At 38.1% G+C, this 23,314-nt stretch overlaps 1 protein-coding gene across 1 annotated transcript; it reads right to left on the reverse strand.

Annotated features, from left to right (window-relative positions):
- Positions 1 to 2,129: 2,129 nt before the first annotated feature.
- On the reverse strand, positions 2,130 to 20,523 carry LOC127619019 (uncharacterized). The gene is made up of 8 exons (XM_052091745.1): positions 20,323 to 20,523; positions 15,849 to 15,910; positions 15,130 to 15,375; positions 8,813 to 8,947; positions 4,789 to 4,845; positions 4,382 to 4,518; positions 3,568 to 3,634; positions 2,130 to 2,213 (listed from the first exon to the last, which is right to left on the reverse strand). The coding sequence occupies exons 1-8, from the start codon at positions 20,444 to 20,446 to the stop codon at positions 2,130 to 2,132; spliced, it is 912 nt and encodes a 303-aa protein (XP_051947705.1). The 5' UTR covers positions 20,447 to 20,523.
- Positions 20,524 to 23,314: the final 2,791 nt, after the last annotated feature.

The following is a 23,314-nucleotide window of genomic DNA, read 5'->3' on the forward strand; positions in this document are numbered from 1 at the left end:
TCGAGCTATACTTGTATACCTATTGAATATACTACACAAGGGCATTACCAAGTGAACTAACTTGTCTTAAAAGGACATTGCTTGAATTGAACAGGTGGCTTTCTATTGACACTTATCTGTCTTCCTCTCGTTGGCGGACAGAAACCAAGCAGTCTTACTCGAGTGGCTCAAAGGAAAGAATGTTTATGTTGCATCTAGATTGTGACTGTTTATTTATGGGCTTTACCACAAGAACCTCAATTGGAATTTTCCCCAAAGGAGCTTCCAACGTGTGAAAGCAAAACAGAGATAATGCACGTTGTGTCGGGTTACGGGCTCAGGGTGATGTGTAACTTTAGTTACTGAGGGACTAAAGGCAAAGCTTAACTACTTAAACTTAAGACTTAGACAATGGACAAACCAGAAAAGATCTAGACACATCCAAGAGAGCAAAAAATGAGCATCCACAAGAGCTCAAAGGCAAAAAGCCTGGGAACGAAGACTGAGAACAAGGCTTGTCAATTGATCAAACAAATTAATTGAATTAATTATGAGATATGCAGAATAATGAATCAAATAAATCTATTTTTGCTGAGAAAAGCCCCAAAATAAAGATAATTCATAGACATTTTTTGTGGCATATTAGTTACATGTATAAAATGTAAATAATATGCCACAAAATAACATACGTTTGTTTTAATTCCACTTCATTGACCATAAGCGTTTCAATGGCCTACAATCCACAGCAATACAAATTGTGGGGGCCGTTCACACAGAAGGCATTCTTGCGTTTCCGTGTGCACTATTTTTTAATTGTTGATCTATGTGTATTTACATCCCAAAATGTAGCCTTTAGTCTTTGCGAAGCATTTTGCACCATAAAACTGAAGCCACCATAAAAGCTCAAGACCCCTGTATTTTGTTCCATTCTGTTGCATTCTGTCCAGCTGTTTTTGAACGCAATAACGAATTCTCTGGTTTCGTTACATGCGTTGCCTGTAGGTCAGTGGGCATGCACTACTTCTGTTATTTTTTTAACACCCCCCCCCCGCTTAAAAGAGCAGCTTATCCATTCATTTCCATGCTGGCCTAGGTTGGCTTGAGCGCAGTCACTTATACCTTTGCACGGACGAAATTCCACGAGCAATGAAGGGTGGGCAGATGTTGAGTGCAAATTGCCAAGCAGCCTCTTTTTAATGCTGCACTTTATACTCTGGGAGAGTGAAGTTAAAAAGAAACGTCACTAAAATGATTTCCTTTTCTATTGTGTATATTTAGTTTAGCTGTTTAAGAAGCACCAACCACACAGAGGTCACTGCTAAACCAAGCAACTTCCCATTGGTCAACGCGGCAAATTCGCCTGTTGAAGTTCACCAAACTTGAACTCCACGCGAACGGGGAAAATCTTCGCCACCCGAACAATTGCATGGGTCCCATCTAGATGACTGTATTTCGCCCAACAGAATTTTGTATGCAAAGGTAAATGTGACTGCATTGGTCATCGTTCACCAAACTTGAACTCTATGTGAAATCCGTGAGGAGAAATTTATCAGAAGATCCATCGTGCAAAACGAATGATTGTGCAGATTCCCATTGAGATGACTGTATTTTGCTGACAAAATTTTGCCGTGCAAAGGTAAATGTGACCGCGCCTTTAGAGATGTGTGCTGGTTTTGGTTTGGTAAAGTTGATCAATCAGTTAGGTTTTTCTGGCAATGCTATTAAACCTTTGTAGTCTTTGTTAAGCAATAAAAAGCCTTGTTGGAACCAACTATGCTGGGAGTTTTTAAGCAGTGATGCATTTGTTTTTATAATAAATTGTTCTAAAATAAGAGGTTTAATTAACAGCTCTACTGATAATCCCTTGAAATCTTGGGCTGCCAAACGCAAGCACTGTCACCTTGAACCAACCCAGGAAAGGTGTCGGAGACTTCACTTGGCATGTTGTCCTGGGTCAAGAAGGGGGGCATCAAAGCCACCTGGGGATCCGACTTACCACCTTCCTGGGGACACGACCGTGATTGTTCTCCAATTAATCCCAGCCGGCTCTATTACTTTTAGATTATCTTTAAGTGGTTGAAGTCTTTGAGGTGAGCCCTAATCTCTCTTGCACTTCAATGTATCTTGTCTGCGTGGGGAAGGCAAAGGGCTTAGGGGTTCTTAGAAGGTGGTCCAACACAGGACAGTGTGAGAACTCTGGCCCAGGCAGGGACCACAAACACTGGCTCAAAGCTCTTAAGCGCACAGGGGGGACAAATAAAAGGATTTGAGCTTGTTTTGGGGGGCAGAAGAGCTAAAAAGCTATCTTTCATAATCCTTCTGAAAATAATCCTTTGAAATGCATGATTAGGGTAGAGCTTTACTCATTGCTCTCTGTTGCACCGGAGTACGAGAGTGGGAGCTGTGGAAAGTGAGCAACTTTGTGAGAATCAGCGATGTGGATCTCTAATGCTTTTCAATGTGCAGTGTCATGTACGATGCTAACAAGCTTTTCTCCAGACTGGCGAAGATTCACATTTTCCATGACGGGTTCACTGAACATGACTACTGATCTGAAACATCATGATGGAAAAGGAAACAGACAAAATTCAACTTACCCCCTTTTAGAAGCCACAGTCAAAGTCAGGAGAATTTTTTTTATATACATAAAAAAAAAAAAGGAAAAGTGAAAAGTTTCATTAATTAACAAGAAAAACAAAAAACACAGTTAAAGTTAGGCCATCTTTCACAAACTAAAATGTATATTTGTTCGTTGCCTTGATCCTGCCACAGAATTAAAAAAATCAAAAAAGTTAATTCTGACTTTAAATCTCACAATTACGACTTTATTTCTTGCAATTGCAAGATATAAAGTCATACTTGCTGGATATAAAGTTGCAATTGTGTAATATAAATCCCAATTGTGAGATATAAAGTCACACTTGCTGGATATAAAGTTGCAATTGTGTAATATAAATCCCAATTGTGAGATATAAAGTCACAAAAGCGAAGATTTAAAGTTACAATTGTGAGATATGAAATATTAGTTGCATGATAAAGTCACATTGCATGACATGATCTGGAGTGGTGGTGGCGTAGTGGGCTAAAGCACATAACTGTTAATCATAAGGTTGCTGGTTCGAGCAACCACCATTGAGTCATTAAGCAAGGCACTGAACTCCAGGTTGCCCCGGGGGAATGTCCCTGTAATAAGTGCACTGTAAGTCTGCCAAATGCATAAATGTAAATGTAAATATGAACTTGCAACTGCAAGATAAAGTCATAATCGCAAGATATAAAGTTGCACTTGCGAGATATGAAATATCAATCCCCTGATAAAAACTCATAAATTCACTTCCAGCACCTGTACAATCAGCACTGTGCCCCCCAGGGATGTGTGCTCTACCCACTACTCTTCTCCCTGTACACAAATGAATGCACCGCCAAGGATCCCACTTTCAAGCTGCTGAAGTTTGCAGATGACACTACAGTCATAAGCCTCATCCAAGATGACAATGAGTCTGTATACAAAAGGGAGGTTGAACAGCTGGCTATCTGGTGCAGTAAAAACAACCTGGAGCTGAACACCCCAATATTAACCCTGCTCACCATTCTTAACAGCACTGTGACAGCAGTGGAGTCATTGAGGTTCCTGGGCACTGCCACCTCACAGGAACTGAAGTGGGAGACCCACATTGACCACAGCAGAGTTTGTACTTCCTTCGCCAGTTAAGGAAGTTCAACCTGCCACAGGCACTGCTGATACAGTTCTACACAGCAGTTATTGAGTCTGTCCTCTGCACTTCAGTAACTGTCTGGTTTGGTGCAGCTACGAAATCAGACATCAGAAGACTACAAAGGACAGTTCAGACTGCTGAGAAGATTATTACCACTGCCATAATAAAGTCAGAATTACCTCTTTTATATTTTAATGATAATGAAACCTATTTTAGGACATCATTAGGTTGTAATAGGACACTATTGTAATATATGCACATACAAAAATAAACAAATATGCACATTTTCCTTGCACAAATTCATTACTGTAATGTGTCAGTATTGCTTACTGCTTTAATGCAATGGTATAATTATAATATTTACAAAATTACTAAATAGGCGATTGTATACAGTAAAAGTATATATCATAGTATATCACAGTTTTCTCTTCTGATTTTTAGGGTGAAATGTGACTTGGAAATGTGCTTGCCAGGTTTGCTGAGGTTCACTCATTTAGTTGCTTTTGAATAAATGTAAGTGCAGTGTTGTGTGAACGGATGTAGACTTACTGAGGTAAAATCCTGTTTTGTCCCAAACATGTGAAGAAAAACATACACACACATTATTTAATCTGCACCCATTATTTGAGAGAAGCACCTCCTAATCTCTACTTTGGTGCATTGAGAAGAGAGAGACATTTCCTTACACAGGAGAGCACTCATGATGTAACGTTCTCCTCACCTTTTTATTGGCCAGAGAAGAGTCCTGTTTCAACAGCAGAGTGAGGTGAGACAGTTTGCCATCTGCTGCTGAGAAAATCCATTCTTTCTCAATAGGGTCCAGCTATGGCGAAATAATCATGTAACAAATACCAAGATACCACAGTTAACGTAGCAACAATAACTGCAGTAACTATGTATTTAGGCATTTGTTTAGGAAGGGGTTTGTTTTGAACATTTCATAGGCAATTGGTTAAGCCAGAAAGACCATATTACACCCTGAATGAGGGTTTTCTGTCTGCATGAATTATGATATCCATCAAGTCAGATTCCTTGTCAAATCAATTGACATGGTCAATAAACGTGAATTCAGATTCGGATTATTGATACTCACAGCCACTGCAGTGGGTCCCAAACTGCATTCACATTCCTCATCCTGCTCTGATTCACTCTGGAAAAGAAACAGAATTTGAATGTTATGATTCACAAACCAGCTGTTAGTGTCACCTGCAACTTTGTGGGTAGTTTGTAAAGAGTCAGTGTGAAACTGTAGTTACAGTAGTAACAAAAATAATCTGATATGCCTGTGTAGGCATTTGGGTTTGGCTGTGATGCATTTCCTCTGCCTGATTTGTAGTAGAGGTATGAGTAAAGAGAAATCCAGTACTGTCAAGAATGAAAGAACCTCGGTTGAAAGTAAACAAAGTACTTGGTAAACAAAGTAAAATGGAACCCTGGTGTCCCACAGGGTTCCATTTTAGGGCCTTTACTTTTTAGTATTTATATTTTTCCTCTTGGTCAGCTTTTAAGATCACTGGGTCTTAGTTATATTTTCTATGCAGACGACACACAGATATATATTAATTCTAAACCTGGTGAAAATCTGGCAGATGCCTTTTTTTTTCCCAAACTGCATTTCTGAGATAAAAATTTGGATGGCACAAAATGTTCTTTGTCTTAACAGTAATAAGACAGAAGTTATGCTTATTGGATCCCCTCACCAGCTTTGGAAGGCTGGCTCCTTAACTCTATCCATTGAGGGCTCAGTTTTGGAGCTTCAAACTAAAATGAAAAATCTGGATGTTATATTTGATGCAAATTTGTCATTTGATCCACATGTCAAAAATACTGTTAAAACATCATTTTATCATCTTAGAAACATTGCAAGACTGCGCCCTATGTTATCATTCTCTGTGGCTGAAAAGCCGATCAACACTTTCGTTTTCTCTCGGATTGACTACTGCAATGCTCTCCTTGCCAGAGTCTCAATATCAACATGAAATAATTAGCAAACAAAACTCGGCTGCCAGAATCCTGACAGGGGCCAGAGCAAGTGACCACATCACTCCTATCTTGGAATCCTTGCACTGGCTCCCTGTCAGGATCCGTGTTGATTTTAAAATTCTTATCCTTACCTACAAGGCTTTGCATGGTTTGGTTCCCCAACATTTGTCTGAGCTTTTAACCCCGCACGCACCAAACTGTTCCTCAGACTTGTTTACGCTCTATGGGTGATGGGGAATTCTCTTCTTACGCTCCGAATCTATAGAACTCTACCCTCAGAACTTAGAGATGTTCAGTCTTTTAAAGTGTTTAAATCATGTGTTAAAACTTATTTTTTCAAAGAGGCTTTGAATTGATACTATTGTATTTAATTAATGTAAAACTACCTCTTTATTTACTGTGCTTTATCATTAGTTGTTTTGAGATGCATGTTTTATCCATGTGTACAGATGATACAGATTTGTACAGATGTGTACAAATACAGCTCTGTATTTGTATTTTTATATTTTTCCTTTCTATGTAAAGTGCTGTTAGAGGTTTCTTTAAAGGTGCTACATAAAAATAAAGTTAATTATTATTATTATTATTAAAACACAGATGTCAAGTTTGTAGAAATGTATTCTTTATGTCTATTAAAAAAAATTATAATAGCCATTTTTGAATTACTTTTGATTTGAATTATTAGTGTATTAGGTATTAAAATACTTACCTTGCTCTATGAATACATGTAAAAGTAAACAACTTAATCATTAATTAAAAAACAAACATTTTTAAACATATTTTTTAATTTTATATTATTTTATTTATTCAATAAATTGAGTCACCAAGACATTGTTTTTAGTGTTACTCCATTTGTCCAGAATAAAATGCGCCTTTTCTGAAAAAGTTCAAAATATAGAATAACATTTTTTAACTTCGCACAGTCATGATGGTCTGAAGGGTTCCTCTGTTTTGTTTTTCTTGTCACATGACAACAAAATGACTACTGCACCTGACTGGTGGACAAAACATTTTTAATTTAAGCTTTAAATTAGCCTTTTTTTTTTTTTAAGTCTCTGAACGGTTGACCACTTTCCATTTTTTTATTTAAGCCCCAGAAAAAATATCAAAATGACTTTAAACTATTAAATTGAAAACATGTTCATCTAGTAAACATTTACATTACATTTATGCATTTGGACGACGCTTTTATCCAAAGCGACTTACAGTGCACTTATTACAGGGACAATCCCCCGGAGCAACCTGGAGTTAAGTGCCTTGCTCAAGGACACAATGGTGGTGGCTGTGGGGATCGAACCAGTGACCTTCTGATTACCAGTTATGTGCTTTAGCCACTACGCCACCACCACTAAAGGTGCATTCACGTAATTGTTTCCTGTAAAACAATTCCTCCAAGGACCTCCAAGATTTTGTAAGATCTAGCTACCTTCTGAGGACATTTTTGTCTGCAAAGTATAGCTAAACCCACACACAAATATCCACAGTAGGCCCAACAAACATGTACAGAATTCAACAAACACAGGAAACTGACAAAATACCTCTGTTTATTAATACACAGACCTAAAACCTAACATAAAACTTCCACTCAGATAATCGCTTTAAGAGCGATGTTTACCCCCAAAACAAGACAAAAAGCTCTTGAAATCGCTCAACAAAATGGGAGAACAGTAAACTCTGAGGATAATTTCACCAATTTGCCCTCTTTACGAGTCATTCAAGCAGCAAATTGTTTAAAACCTCTCAGAGGTGAATGATTAGCTCCAACGAGCACCAAATTGCTCTAACTATGTCTTTTGTTTTTATTTCATACACCGTTTTACAAGAAGCAACCAGTTTTGTGAGCCAAAGTGATGGCCAATTTCTCTTTATACACCAAAGTGTCAGTCACTTTGATTAATGTGAGAGGAAAATGCAGCCGTTTGGTCATTTTTGCAAAACATGTGATGCCTAATTGTTCTCGAGACAACGAGACACAGTGAAATCACAAATTCTCTGTCATATAGATTACACTTGCAGTGTGAGCAATATATATTTACCTGTGCTTAAACAGGAACCTAGCCAGGCATTATTCCTCTTGAAACCAGAATTTAAAAAGTCTGAATGTAACCGAGCAGGAGAGTGACTGAATAATTACAAGCTAAATGGTTATGCTTTTCTTCCAATCAATAAAAGAACACTATGGCAAAGGAAATCTGACTGGCAGGAAGACAATAATGACACAGTCACCAATAGAGGGTAACAATGGGTCACAATGAAAAAAGACTGCATTGTAAAATATTTAAAAGACACCATTTTATGGAGATGAATTCAGCTTCAATGCACCATATGAATTATTCTTATGAATGACTAGTCAGTTTTGCCTGGGTTCATGGAAAGAACTTTGAGGTGTGAATCTCTTCCACTTAAACAGTTTGCAAGTGGTGACGTTTGATGCAAATGTCAACATATAACAACTATAATTAGTATATATATACATAGTTCAATAATTTATATAGTTAACTTTCTCTCGCTCGCTCTCTCTCTCTCTCTCTCTCTCTCTCTCTCTCACTCGTATAACTTACATAATACATATTGTTTCAAAGCACTTTTGGGAAAAAAGAAACATAATATAATGTCCAACATTTTGGCTGGTCCTTAACTAGCTGCATCTCAGGTTGATCTGCATACAAATGTTCAGAGGGCACAGATGATCATTTTCTCTATAATGAGATGGAGCATGTTGCTGTTTTGCACAACAAAAGAGGCCCCTTTTCAAATGTAAATGAAGGTTTCTTTCATGATGTTACCACTGACTAAAATATTTTCTCTCAAATCCAGCTAGTTATTTTGGCGCCACCTTTTGGCCACAACTGGTATTACTGGCCAAAACTAGCCAGAATATTTTTCTTTCTTTCTTTCTTTCTTTCTTTCTTTCTTTCTTTCTTTCTTTCTTTCTTTCTAACAACAATTAATAATTATAATAATAATAATAACAACAACAATAATAATAATTATTATTAATTTGTTGACGTGTGCAAGCTTTTAGACTTCTAACTAAAAGACACTTGTTCTAAATCATTCTAGTGTGATCAATTAAAAAAAAAAAAACATAGTAAAAAAAAAAAAAAAATGTACTGAAGGTACTTGACTCTAACCTTTGACCCAGAGTCTTTATCGAGGTCATGTTCTCTGTCTGATGCTGACAGTTCCTCAGTTAGAGCCTCTAGTTTCTCCGTCACAGCCTCCAGTTTCTCCACAGCTGTCGGAAGTAAAGGGGTGCAGTCTGCCTCCTAACAGTAGAAAGCAGAAGTCACACTTAGCCAAGATCACTTAGTAAGGAACACTTCACTGCACTGGAGTCAGCAGTCTCTGACTAATTAAATGTATAGTTCTCTGCAAAAATACAAATTCTGTCATTATTTAAACTTATGTTGTTCCAAACACATTTGCTGTTGTGTTATTGTTTTACTTCGAACACATGCTACGGTAAACACTATTAAGGATCATAAAAGTGGTACATATGACTTGTGCACTACATTCAAAGTCTCCTGAAACCATATTGTAGCTTTGTTTGAGGATCCAAAGGAAACTGAATTTGCCTTTTGATTAGTAGTGACAGATATGATGTCATTGATGCCAAGTTTGAACTAAACATAGTGTGCCAGTTTGCATATGTGGAATGGAGAATCTGATTTGTTAACTCAGGTGGATGGGGAACATTATCAGTGAATAATAATTAACATTTTGGTGTGATCTTTACACAGTTTTCATGGAGCCTGACAGCCACTGGTCACTATGAACTGTTTTTACTTTATGTTGAGCAGCATAAAGATTCTTAAATTGATTTCTATGGAAATACATGGAGTGGTGGTGGTGTAGTGGGCTAAAGCACATAACTGTTAATCAGAAGGTTGCTGGTTTGATCCCCACGGCCACCACCATTGTGTCCTTGAGCAAGGCACTTAACTCCAGGTTGCTCTGGGGATTTGTCCCTGTAATAAGTGCACTGTAAGTCGCTTTGGATAAAAGCGTCGTCCAAATGCATAAATGTAAATGTAAATAATATTCGGGAATATATAAGAAATATATCAGAGTGCGTACTCCAGGTAGGGAAGGAGGTATTGCCCCAAGTGAAGGAGTTCAAGTACCTCGGGGTCTTGTTCACAAGTGAGGGGAAAATGGAGCGGGAGGTTGGCCGGAGAATCGGGGCAGCGGGGGTGGTATTGCACTCGCTCTATCGCACCGTTGTCACGAAAAGAGAGCTGAGCCGAAAGGCAAAGCTCTCGATCTACCGGTCAATTTTTGTTCCTACCCTCACCTATGGTCATCAAGGCTGGGTCATGACCGAAAGAACTAGGTCGCGAGTACAAGCGGCCGAAATGGGCTTCCTCAGAAGGGTGGCGGGCTTCTCCCTTAGAGATAGGGTGAGGAGCTCAGTCATCCGTGAGGAGCTCGGAGTAGAGCCGCTGCTCCTTTGCGTCGAAAGGAGTCAGTTGAGGTGGTTTGGGCATCTGGTAAGAATGTCCCCTGGCCGCCTCCCTAGGGAGGTGTTTCAGGCAAGTCCAGCTGGAAGGAGGCCTCGGGGAAGACCCAGGATTAGGTGGAGAGATTACATCTCCAAACTGGCCTGGGAACGCCTCGGGGTCTCCCAAGTCAGAGCTGGTTAATGTGGCTCTGGATAGGGAAGTTTGGGGCCCCCTGCTAGAGCAGCTGCCCCCGCGACCCGACTTCGGATAAGCGGTTGAAGATGGATGGATGGATATAAGAAATATAAAAGTATATGGGTTTTGAACAACATGAGGGCAAGGAGGTTATGGCAGAACCCCTTAAAATCTACACTTAAAATTTGAACTTTTCAAAGATAACTATCACTTCTGCATTTATGTAAAATAACTAAATAAGGTCTCAAAAAATTTGCATTGAAAATTAGCGCCCCCCAGATGTAATGGGGTAGAAATATTTATCTAAAAATATAAGTCCTTCACATAGCACATAAATGAATATCAAATGAAAACTCTCGCTCTAAGAAATGTGATTGTACAGTCAACTTTGTTGCCATAATAACACATTTAGAAAGATTTTCAAAAGAATCACAAAGTGAAACCAAATACAAACATCTCTTTTATGGTACGTTCACATACAACGCAAAGCGATTGCGATGGCGTGATTACATACAAAGTCAAAGCAACGATGCGAATAGACACGAATGAAGCGAATGGCGTGACTCGAACACGCAAAATCACTTTATTCGCGTATTCGTGGGAGTGACACGTTGTCGCGAAATCAGCATTGAAATTGTCCGGATGTCACTGATGTAGTAGCAGAATAAATCTGGAAAAATTTATGAAAAGATTGTTGTAGCGGTATGTGGGCACCCGGAATTGTATGACACAACATCATACATGTACAGAGACCGGACAAAAAAAAAGACATCGCTTGGAGGAAAGTGAGCGAGGAAGTTGGACTACCCGATAAGTTCTGAAAATATGCACGTCTACTTGATTCCAGCTATTGGTTGTACTTTACTATGAACCAAGTCATAGAAGCCCCTCCTCCTGTCATTTTCCAGATGAGTACGGGGAATACTCGTGGGTTCACATTACTCGCGCGAACGCGAGTTTAAACACACATATGTAATCCAGCGGTCAAACCCCTGCGAGCAACACGAGGTGAAAATGTTCTTCGTGTTGAATGTGAACACACCGTTAGGCTCCAATAACTGCTGCTGTAAGCCCCAAATAGCTAAAAAGTTTATATTTGCTTTTACCTTAGGAAGTTCTTTAAAAAAACTTAGCCACTGTTTACATGTCTGGGAGCTTGCTTGGCTGAATAATCAAATGTTCTGTCTTTGTTGTCCAGAACAAAATATGCCATCCAGAAGGTAAAGAGCATGCTAAACAAATCAGTAAATATGTTTTCGACTACTGATGATAAAACATTTCATATCATCGCAAAGGATCTCAGCTTTCAAATGACTAGAATGAGCTTCTAGTCCACTCAGAGGCTGAGATATTCAATGAAACAATAAGGGTGGTGCTAGAACTGAAAATTAGACCGAATGTCTATGGACGGGCACATCAGTGAGGGCTAAAATGCGTCAGAGCGCCACCTACAATTCAGATTTCTATGGAAAGTGATCTGGATAGAATTACACATTTACAAAAGTTTTTTCTTTTTATATAAATCTGTTTATCAGAAGATTATAAACACAATATTTATGAATAGTTGTTTTAATTAGATGTAGTTTTAAAGGAAACTATTTATTTAATTTAATCTTTCATATACCACTCCTTTCTTTTCTGAGATTATGACCAGCAAACTATAGAAAGAAAAGTATATATACGTCCATTCTGTCTATTTTTTGTTTTGGCAGTTTCATCAGACACATTTTCAGTGCGGCTAAAAATGAACACTGACAGGAAATTCACACTATTGTGTGTTGAACACTTTGCGCTGATGTCTGGGTTGTTGTGAGAGTGAAAAGTGGCACTTATGAATTAGAAGAAAACATTAAAGATGACAATACATTTTACAGAGTTATATTATGTTTATAATGTCCTTTAAGAGAGTTTTACCACTTTCAAGCTGAATTCACCATGAAATGAGAAAATGATTACACAGATTCATTTAACTATATAAACAAAAGTTAGTGATGCCTGTCTGTGCAAAATTCACCGGATTGATGCTAGGGGTGGCTGCTGGGGAGTTCTGATTGGTTGCTAGGGTGTTCTGGGTGGTTGCTAGTTACCTTTTCTGATAAAAAAAAAAATTTGATAGGTGTTGCCATGCAAAAGTCACTGCCATGATGCTAGGTTGTTCCTAGTGGTTATTAGCTGGTTGCTGGGGAATTCTGAGTGGTAGCTAGGGTGTTCTGGTTGGTTGTTTGGGTGTTCTGGCTGGTTGCTAGGGCGTTGCTAGGGCATTCTGGGTAGTTGCTAAAGCATACTGGATAGTTGCTAGGGCATTCTGGGTGGTTGCTAGAGCGTTCTGGATGGTTGCTAAGGTGTTCTGTGTGTTTGCTAGTTACCTTTTCTGATAAAAAAGTGAGTGGTGTAAGTCACTGCCATGATGCTAGGGTGTTCTGGGTGGTTTATAGGTGGTTGTTGGGAATTTTAAGTGGTAGCTAGGGTGTCCTAGCTGGTTGCTAGGGTGTTCCAGGTAGTTGCTTGATGTTTTTGGGGAATTCTGAGAGGTAGCTAGGGTGTTCGTACTGGTTGCTATAGTGTTTCTGGGTGGTTGCTGGGGAAATTTGAATGGTAGCTAGTGTTTTCTGGCTGGTTTATAGGATGTTCCTGAGTAGAAGCTAGGGTGTTCTGGCTGGTTGCTAGATGTTGTTGGGGAATTCTGAGTGGTAGCTAGGGTGTTCTGGCTGGTTGCTTTGGAGTTCTGGGTGGTTGCTAGATGTTGTTGGGGAATTCTTTGGGGGTGGTTCTAGGGCATTCTGGGTGGTTGTTAGGTGCTTGTTTGTTGGCCTGAGACAAAATCGTCTATCCTCAAGTCTCTATAATATTCTAGTCACTAGATATGACTTGGGTCCCTCCTTCAATGTAAACGACACAAGTCTGATTGTTTAGAAAAGTAATAGCACATCTCTCCTCAACAAGTGACATGATTTTAGGTATTAATCACATTCGTAGCACAAACATTGTGGGACAAATTACGTACATAAATTAAATCCTTACATTCAGTGGTTTGTTGAAATCTCTTGAAGTATGAAGAATACTGAAAGTAGTTCTTGCCTTGGCAGGCACTACAAATGAGATGTGAAGCTTTGTGCAATTCTTAACCAATTCACACAGTAACACTTTTGTTCATTGAATGTGCAAACATGCTTTTTGTTAGGCTGCTACAAAAAGATGCAAACAACACTAGCTTATATGATCCAAACATGCTTCAAGGCTTCAAAGATAAGTGAAGATTATCTTGAAAGCAAGCAAAATGGCAAATAATCATTCCAAATGAACATTTATATGCCCTATATATTCTCTCCCGCCTTAAGTCTTAAGACGGGTTTCAAAATTACGTTTTATTAACAGCTGAAGTCCTACAGCTAAAGATAAGGCATTGGAAATGTTGTGTTATCTGCTTTGAGTCCGTTGTTTTTTTTGACAAGCTTACTTTTATCACCAGCTGCTTCTTTAATCCAGCTAAAGGCGTCAGCAAATATTCTGAGAAAAAACACTGGATTTTGAGTAATAACCAGGAAAATGATTAATAGGTTATTTCTAGAGTCATCTCACAAGAGATTTTTCAATACAGCTTGAAGTCTATTCTTTAGCTGATGTGAATACGCGGTTCTGGTTTAAAAGAGAGTATGACACATATTTAAACATTAATAACTTCAAACTTTGGACCAGTGTTATACAGAGCACAGCTTTGAACATGTTAAATGGAATAATGTCACACATGAGTTTATCATACACAACAATATTGCTGAAATACTGTGGTCAGTTTACTCAGATTCCTCTTTAGTTCTTCTTGTTTCTTATTCTGATATGGATTTTGTGAACACGAGAAGCCAGAAGATACTAGGATGTGTCATGTATGACAACATGGAAAACTCGGCCAAAAGCTAACACAACTGATGAAATGGTAAATGGTCTGAACTTAAATAGCGCCTTTTTAACCTTAACGGTATTCAAAGCGTTTTACACTGTGACTCATTCACCCATTCACACACACATTCATACACCAATGGCAGCAAAGCCATTATTGAAGTTTAATGAAACTATTCTCAACCAGAATGTTTCAGGAATATACAGTGCAGTTTTGCTGTATTATACTAACACTATTATGAATAGGGAGAGAAATCATCAGTAATTTAAAGATTCTGGTTCTGATTCTGATGCCTCATAATGATTGCTTAATGGTCCCATTAAGGATATGTTGGCAAATTATGAGATCATTTCAGATTTCAACTGATATAACAGCTGATATTAGCTGATATAACAAATCAGAGATCAATTTAACCTCGTGTGACCGAGTGTCTACATGAGTGGACGTTGTATTTTGGCTTTGCTACATGTAATGCATATTTAAATTAATTTAAACAGACCGAATACAATTCACAAGATACTAGACTGTCATTTAAGGGTTAAACTTGGTTGGCAGTGATTGGATGATGCTGACCATTTGAATCAGAATTAATTATGCTAATTTCTGATGTAATGTCTGTAACGTCTCACAAACATGAATAGCCAACACTCCTGGACACATAATCAACAATTTGATGAAAATAATCTGACTTGGTAATATATATAAAATTTGTAAAACTTAGTCCCGCTGTCCACATATGTGGACATCAACTTTTAGGAAAACTATTTGCTCTACATTACTTTTTGTTTATTAGGTGCTACTAGTTACAAATCAAAAAGGGAAATGGAAAATGCACACAGCAGTCACGCTTGGGTCTCAAGAGGATATCTCTATCTGCCATGATAATTAATAAAACTGAAATTGAATAGTCACTCACATCATGTGTATGGGTCAGTTCTGGGGCCTCTGAGACTGTGATTATGGGCCCTGTGCACCAGGCCACCTGTGCTGGCTTCTGTTTTGGAGTCACGTGTGTTGGCTGAGGGTTCTGCACTGGGTTTAAAACCCGGAGCTCATTCTGAAGAGTTTGATGAAACATTTTGCTTGATTCTCCTTCCTTTCCATGACCAGATTCTTCCATCAATTGTCTATACTTCTTCTTAAGGACGAGGTATTTCTCTCCCTGAAATGACAAAATGCTTCTGTAAAGAACATCATTTGGGTAAATGATCGATTTTTCATTTTTGGGGGTCAACTATCACTTTTACAATATCATATAGCCATAATGGTGTTTTGTCAACACATACATACATGGCTGAACAATAATAGATCACTGTTTGAAACAGACACGTATCATATATTCCCTAAGGGGAATCTCAGACTAGTAATGCATGTACAAGATAATGTCCTACGCATCTTAGGGTGTGGTGATTAGAATTAATGTGAGAAAATGAGGCCAATCCTTGTCATAGGGTAAATAATGAATGACCGTGGGAAGAGAGTCCTGTGTGATTATGCTCCAGAGACAGGGAATAAAATGTGGTTATATTACAAATGCACAAAGCGGTAATGATAATTAAATGACACTGAGGGAAGAGCTAATACGTTTAAACGGTGCAATAATGATCACATGAATACGTCAACAGATTTACTCACATTCTCTGATTTCACCACCGCAATACGGTCAATGATGAGTTTAAAATCTTCTCTGTATGTGGCTGGGGAGAAGAAAAACAAAAGACTGTTGTAAGTTCGAAGCTGGCAAAGCATAGTTTTTCCAACATGCTTTGGAAACGTCGAGAGAACGATTACTCACACAATATGACCTTGCATTAGTTAGAAAAGAAGAAAATATTAGAAGAACATTTCACCTGACTCTAAAAGGAAAAGTTCACCCAAAAATTAAATCATTGTTTCAACAATGTTCACGCTGCTCGTTTTCGGCCAAAAGTCTGTTCTCAACTGTAGCTCGCAAATCTCATTTGCATCTTTATGCATATTTAAACTTGGCACATCACGATTGGTTATGAGTTTAACTATGAACATGCATGAAAGAGATTTTCAGTGAATAAAGTCTTATATTTCGGTCTGTTCCACATACAAACCAATCGTATGGCTTCAAAAGATTTGGAACGTATCACACAAGTTGTATGGACTACTTTTATGCAGCTTTTTATGCTGTTCAATACCCCACCGTCACTGTATGCATTCGTCATAACGACCAGATCAGCATGAACATTCTTCAAAACATTTCCTTTTGTGTTTCACTGAAAAAAGAAAGTCATACAAGGTTAGAACGACATGAGTACGAGCAAATAATGACAGATTTAGTCTTTTTGGAGAAACTATCCCTTAAAGTACAACTTTTCCTGACTTGTGATGGGCATTACACTTTGCACGCTTGTTTATTCATAGATAGGGTCCGTCTACGTGTTATTGAGCTGTAAGATTATGTTCTGTCTAATGTTTTATACAAAGCATGCACAATGGACTCTGATTCCAGGCCTGTGGGAGTTTGGGATGTTACGCAACATTATTTCAGCACAGGCTGACTGCATCACAGAGGAGGGGACAGAAACTGTGGTGACTTGAATTACCAAACAAGAAATAAAAATGAATAGATGACAGACAGGGGGGAGACCTACGCAAACAAATCCTGCAATTGTGCATTGTTCATGATTCACAATTTCATCAGCCTTTATCAGATATGGCAAGTAGTTTTGGTTAGTGTCAAGTGGCTTTTTGGTCCCTATCCTATCTGTTTATTTTCGCAGCTTGCTTATGGAGAAAAAACTATAACCCTACAGCTTACAGCAATTGTACTAGAGCATACAGTATACTGGCAGATTGTCATGGTAACATCACAGCATTTTTTTAACCCTCTATACACCCACAATTTTTTTAAATGACGGAAAAAGGCAGTTTTATAATTTTTTTAATCTTTTCACTTTACAATGTGACACAGACTCTGTTTTATCCAGTCCTCATTTATTTTCTGAATTATTTGGTTACCTAGGCAACAAACATGAGCAGTGGTTGCTTTTGAAGCACTCTGTTGAAGGTCAACATTTTAGGCTTATAATAAAGTATTTAAATACCACATAGTCAGTTTCAAAAAATTGTCTGTGCTTCTTTAAACTGTTTTAGATTAATAAAGTACATGTGAATACATTCATATGCATGAATATAGTCCAATACATGTGATTTCCAAAATTAAATACATATTTTGCTATGAATGGTTGAGTGAATTATTCAGTCACATGATTGAGGCAAAGTCACAAGACTTATTTGACATGAAACTGGGAATTTATTTCATAAACGTGTTTCAATTTATTTATTTCAATCTTAGGAAATAAAACAAAACAATATGAAGCAATATTATGCTTCATTAATATTAAAAGTCTTTCACAATATGAAGATAGAAATGCACTAAAATATCCTCAATTCAAGTAACGTTTCCCTAAACAGTCGAAGTAGAAGTTTAAGTAAAATTGAAAGATCTAATCCACACATACAGATTTAGGATGGGCGTAGGCATGTGCGACATGCACAGTTGCCCAGGGTGGCATCATGTGGGTGTGGCAGCACGAGGCGGCGTAACCCATCCCCCCGGTCAGTAACTTTGCAGGGGTTCTCAATTATAATCACATACAACAAATATTAATTTGCAAGTAGACTGGGGCTATCCGCTTTCCTACAACAGTCGTAAAGCTGCGTTCATGATTCGTGCCAGGGCGTTGAGCCCCACTTTGAACTCACCATGGAAAGCACTTGCAAACAAACATGTCGCATTCTGCATATTGGTGATAGGGTTAGGGTTAAGTTAGTTGACATGCTTCTATAGTAATTAAAATGCACCTTACCTAGGCTGAAAAACACTGGATTTCTATCACAAGTCCCATCTGGGCTTGTTTTGTCCAACAGATAGTGCAAAGGGATCCTTTCTCCATAATTTTATCACTGACAAGGAGCGCTGTCAGAGCTTTTTGGATTTTATTACTAAGATAACAACCTCTATCATAGGAGAGAGCGTAACGGTCAACTAGCGTGTTATGACAGTACCGCCATAGAATGTCTATAAGACCGCGGTGTAATGCTATTTAATGTTAAGCTTGTAGGCTCTTCTTGGTAGAAGGGCTCTGGTGCTGTTGTGTCACTGAGTTCAGAATTCCAAACTATCATACTACTCTTACTATTTCTACCATAGACAGATATGGCAGAATTAGTATGAGTAGTATGGGTAATATGCAATTTTGAACTCAGCCTGTCTGTTTGCGTCGTGTGCACCAGTGTAATGACTTCAGGTGGACACATTACAAAGGTTCCGCCCTTCACATCAGTGTTTATGCTGGTCAATGATCGTCAAATCGTGATTAAGAAAAATTGACCTTGTGTATTAACACATCAATTCTGACAGCACTAATAAAAATAAATGAATGGAAAGCCAGCTTCTGTTTCAAAAGTTTCGACTGCCCCACTGTTGTGGCGCAATTTCCAACACACTTGAAAAATCAAGGTAAATATTACTTTTGAGGGTCATTTCCAATCAAGCTGTAATTTTGCCAAATTATGACACACACACACACAAAACCAAAATATTACTTAATTGTGTGTAATTTATACGGTTAACCATCTGGCTAACAATATATCAGGGCTTGAGTCTTGGAGCTATTAAATACCCTACACAACTTTTCGGCTTTCCTGCCAGGGGAAAAAGTCACAAAGAGCATGACATTGCAACATAGCATCCACAACAACAGGAAACCTTAAAGGAAGTCACCATTTAACAGTTGTAGCTGGCAGAATTCCTGCCTTGGTACTAAGAGGTACACAGTTTAGATTTCTAATCTTATTTATTACTCTATATTGGATAACTGCATGGCAACTGCATGGGGACTCTGAAGTCACAATGTTCCCACACAGAAAATAGCATCTGCCTGAGATCCCATCAAAACTGCTATCCTAAAATGGACTGGAATCATAATAACTGCAGAATTAGAGCATGGCATGCATGCTGTTGTGGCAAACTTATAATAATAATTATGATAATTGGTAGGCTGTGTCAGATGGTAACAGATGCAAGCAGATTTTGAAACCTCTGTACACAATATAGCACCACAGCTGGAGAGAGTATTATAAGTCATTATGGATAATTATTTCATTTATTTATGTTTGACACATGTATGTGGGATTAAATGCAACATCATATAATTTATTTACAATTTCAGTAGCTTGTGAGGACATTGTGTGCATTATTTGGCCCACTTTTCTGCAACCTGCAGACTTTTTCGCAATAATATTTATCATTACATCCACAGAACACTAGTGGTCAGCCAATATGGAGTTTTTCAATGGCCGATGCCGGTAACTAGAGAGCAGGGTGGCTGATGGCCGATATAATGCTGATATTTACAGTATATGCCGAAATGAACTGATAATTTACTTTTTTCGCTAAAAAATAATGTGCATTATCCATTGATCCATTGAGACATCAGAAAATAAAATGTTAATAAGCATTGTCCAGCATCAGATGCACATTCAGCATCTGTCAAAATAAGAAACTAGCTGTCAATCAAACAGCAATCAATGAATGCAGCAATGCAAGTTCTATCTAGAAATCCACTGTCTTGGCTTGGGAATGTGGGGCACTTCCTAAGAGAGCACATAAAGGAAGTGACAGAATTCCATGTGTAATTCTATCTGTAGGTAGAACTTTCTAATCTAAAGCAGATGTTTGCCACATTTAGTATAGAGGTTTACTAAGCTTAACCACAGCAGTGTTAGGAAATTTAGTTTTTTTAAAGTAAAAACTGATTTAATTATGGGAAATGTATAAAAATAGCTGAACCTTTAGGGGCCATTCATAACACGTACTTGCGCAAAAAAGAGACACGGGTTGTAACCGAAAACCATTGGAGGGGGAAAAGAATGGATGTGCACAAAAATGGTTTCAGCGTGAACGGCCCCTTAGAGAGGCGTCGCGAGGTCCCTTGCCTTTCATTCCGTACCGTCTAGCTATTACTGGACGTGAATCCGCGTCCTGTGTGAACGCCCCTAATTTTGTCGCGTCGCGTGAGAGTTTAACATAATGCGAACGCATATAAGAAATGTCATATTCTCGTTTACTCACCACGTAGTTGCAGATCGCTATGGTTTATAAAATGCTTATAGGTTTTGGACAAATCTGAATTTTTGACTTTTCCTCCAGAAGAATAAATATAATCCAGCAGAGATGCTTCACTGATGTCGCCCATAGCTGGCAGGGAGGCGAAAGTCAAATATATATATTTTTTTAAAGAATTATGCGCTAAAGTGATGTCTTTTCCTCAAAGATGCTGAAGCATGGCTCAGCTAATTACATATGAGAAGTGAACTCCACCCAAATCCGGAGACAGAGCCTCCTACAATTTAACCCTTTGTGCTCTGGAGCCAGTACAAGAGAGAATAAAATATAGTAAATAATTTAGTCTGTCATTTATAGTGAAACATCTGCCATCTGGAGTCTCATACAAAGAGTTTAACAGTCTACATAAACAAAAAATTCTGCTTTTATACTCAAACAAAAAGTTATACTGCACCAAATGTTTTCATAATGCAATGTCTTACAATGATATACAATTTAAAGTGTGAAGGGCATTCTTAATTAATTTTCTAATTATGCAATACTTTGGTGAATCTCACAAAGCAATGATTTATTTCATTATTTAGATTGCAAAATGAGACATTTACTATAGTGCTTACTATTGATTCAACTGCTGCTTTCCCAAGGTGAACAGTCTGTTAATATTTAATTACAGTGGAAGTGCAGGGAACTTTTGGAAGGGCAACATTGAGTCACTCTTTTAGCTGATGGCAGCTGGTCACATGCTTCACCCTGACATTTATTTTATATCAAAATGTATCAACAATGGCAAGATAAAGCATGTAAACCCTTTGGAATTACCTGCATTCATGTATAAATTTGCCTTAAAATCTGGTTTGATCTTCATCTAAGTTACAATTTGTATTAACTAATAACACACAAATTATTGTATTGTTCTTGCACATATTAAATACATCATTCAAACATTAACAGTGTAGGTTGGAAAAAAGTATGTGAACCCCTAGGCTAATGATGTCAACAAAAGATAATTCAATTTAAGTGTTAGCAAACCTGGCATCCAAATAATGAAATGAGATTGGAGCTACTTTGACTTATAAAAAGCATGCAAACGTTTTGAGTTTGCTATACACAAGAAGCATCTGCTGATGTGGACCATGCCTCACACAAAAAGAGATCCCAGAAGACCTACGATCAATAATTGTTGCTTTGCATAAAGCTGGAAAGGGTTACAAAGTTATCTCAAAGTAATCTCGAAGATCTTTGTTATTCATCTTTCCACAGTTAGACAAACTGTCTATAAATGGAGATGATTTAGTACTGTGGCTACTCTCCCTAGAATTGGCCGTCCAGCCAAGATGGCTCAAAGGATGCAGAATGCTCAATGAGGTCAAAAAGAACCCTAGAGTGACAGCTTAAGACTTGAAGGAATCATTGGAACTGGTCAACATCTCTGTTTATGAGTCTCCTATACAGAAAACATTAAACAGGTATGGTGTCCATGGTAGGACACCATGAAGGAAGCCGCTGCTTTCCAACAAAACATTGCTGCATGCCTGAACCTTGACACACTCTACAATGCTACTGGGAAAATATTTTGTGGACTGATGAAACTAAGGTTGAATTGATTGGGAAGAACATGCATGGTGTAAACAGGGCACCGCATACCAACATATAATCCAAACAGTGAAGGGAGCATCATGATTTGGGGCTGCTTTGCTGCTTCGGGGACTGGAACGCTTGCAGTCACTGAGGAAAAAATGAATTCCCAAGTTTATCAACTTATCCTACAGGATAATATCAGGGTGGCTGTGTGTCAGATGAAGCTCAGTAGAAGTTGGGTGATGCAGCGTGACAATGACCCTAAACATTGAAGTAAATCCACTACAGAATGGCTTAAAAATAAGAACATTCACCTTTTTGAGTGGCCCAGTCAGAGCCCAGACCTTAACCCAACAGAAATGCTATGGAATGACCTCAAGAGAGCCGTTCACACCAGAGATTAAAAAACAAATGGCTGAGCTGAAGCAGTTCTGTAAGGAACAATGGTCCAAAATTCCTTCTGAACGTTGTGCAGGTCTAATCTGCAGCTACCGGAAACACTTGGTTGAGTTTACTGCTGCCAAAGGAGGATTGACCAGTTATTAAATCCAAGGGTTCACTTACCTTTTCACAGCACTGTAAATGTTTAAAGGGATGTGTTCAATAAAGATATGTAATGTTTGTGTTTTGTTAGCTTAAGCACATTCTGTTTGTCTATTCTTTATGACTTTGATGAAGATATCACATTTTATGACCAATTAATGCAGAAAACCCACTAAATCCAAAGGGTTCAACTACTTTTTCTTGCCACTATAGCTATACAGTATGTAGGTGGTGTGGCCTAGTGTTAAAACTGAAAGGTTGAAGGTTCAAGCAAGGTGCAATCCATTAACTATATAGCCCTTGATCAAGACGATTCATCTTAGTTTACTCCAAATAAATGTAAAATAAATTGCTTAGTTTGGACAAAAATGTCACCTAATAATGACTCTCAAATACTGTAGAAAAGTGACTAACAGCTCACATGAAGCACCATTACCCAACGCAAGAAACATTACCAGCATGTGACACAAACTGAGACTTGTGGTCTCACTCTAGTCACAGAGAGACAAAAGAAAATGCATGAATTTCATGTTACATGTGCTATCCTTTACTTCGGCCTTTGGGATTTGACATCCAGTAATCAAAAGATACAGTATGTCACAGTACACCAGATTAATAGTAAAAATGATGGTAAATGCATACCGTTTATATCATTAATCTACCTTCCTGCTTTCTGGCATTGGCGGGGATTACAAAATGGATTTCCATTTAATTAAGTAATATGCTTGTCATTTCATTTTCATTTGCATTATCCCCTTAAAAAATACAATACTGGAATGACAATAAGCTCCTTAAGGCTGATACAATAATAGTAATATCTCCAAAGTTGTTTTTATAAACTGTGCCGCATGGTCCCTTTCGTTTTTCAAAACACCTA

Source organism: Xyrauchen texanus, chromosome 25 (assembly GCF_025860055.1).
Source record: "Xyrauchen texanus isolate HMW12.3.18 chromosome 25, RBS_HiC_50CHRs, whole genome shotgun sequence".
In the NCBI taxonomy this organism is placed as follows: Eukaryota; Metazoa; Chordata; class Actinopteri; order Cypriniformes; family Catostomidae; genus Xyrauchen; species Xyrauchen texanus.

Excerpts from the sequence above, each read along its gene's own strand:
- LOC127619019 (XM_052091745.1), bottom strand. The coding sequence starts at position 20,446 with ATGGGCGACATCAGTGAAGCATCTCTGCTGGATTATATTTATTCTTCT. Across the intron at positions 15,376-15,848 it reads CGGTGGTGAAATCAGAGAAT|GGAGAGAAATACCTCGTCCT; the intron begins GTGAGTAAATCT and ends TTGTCATTTCAG. Across the intron at positions 4,846-8,812 it reads ATAAAGACTCTGGGTCAAAG|AGTGAATCAGAGCAGGATGA; the intron begins GTTAGAGTCAAG and ends TTTCTTTTCCAG.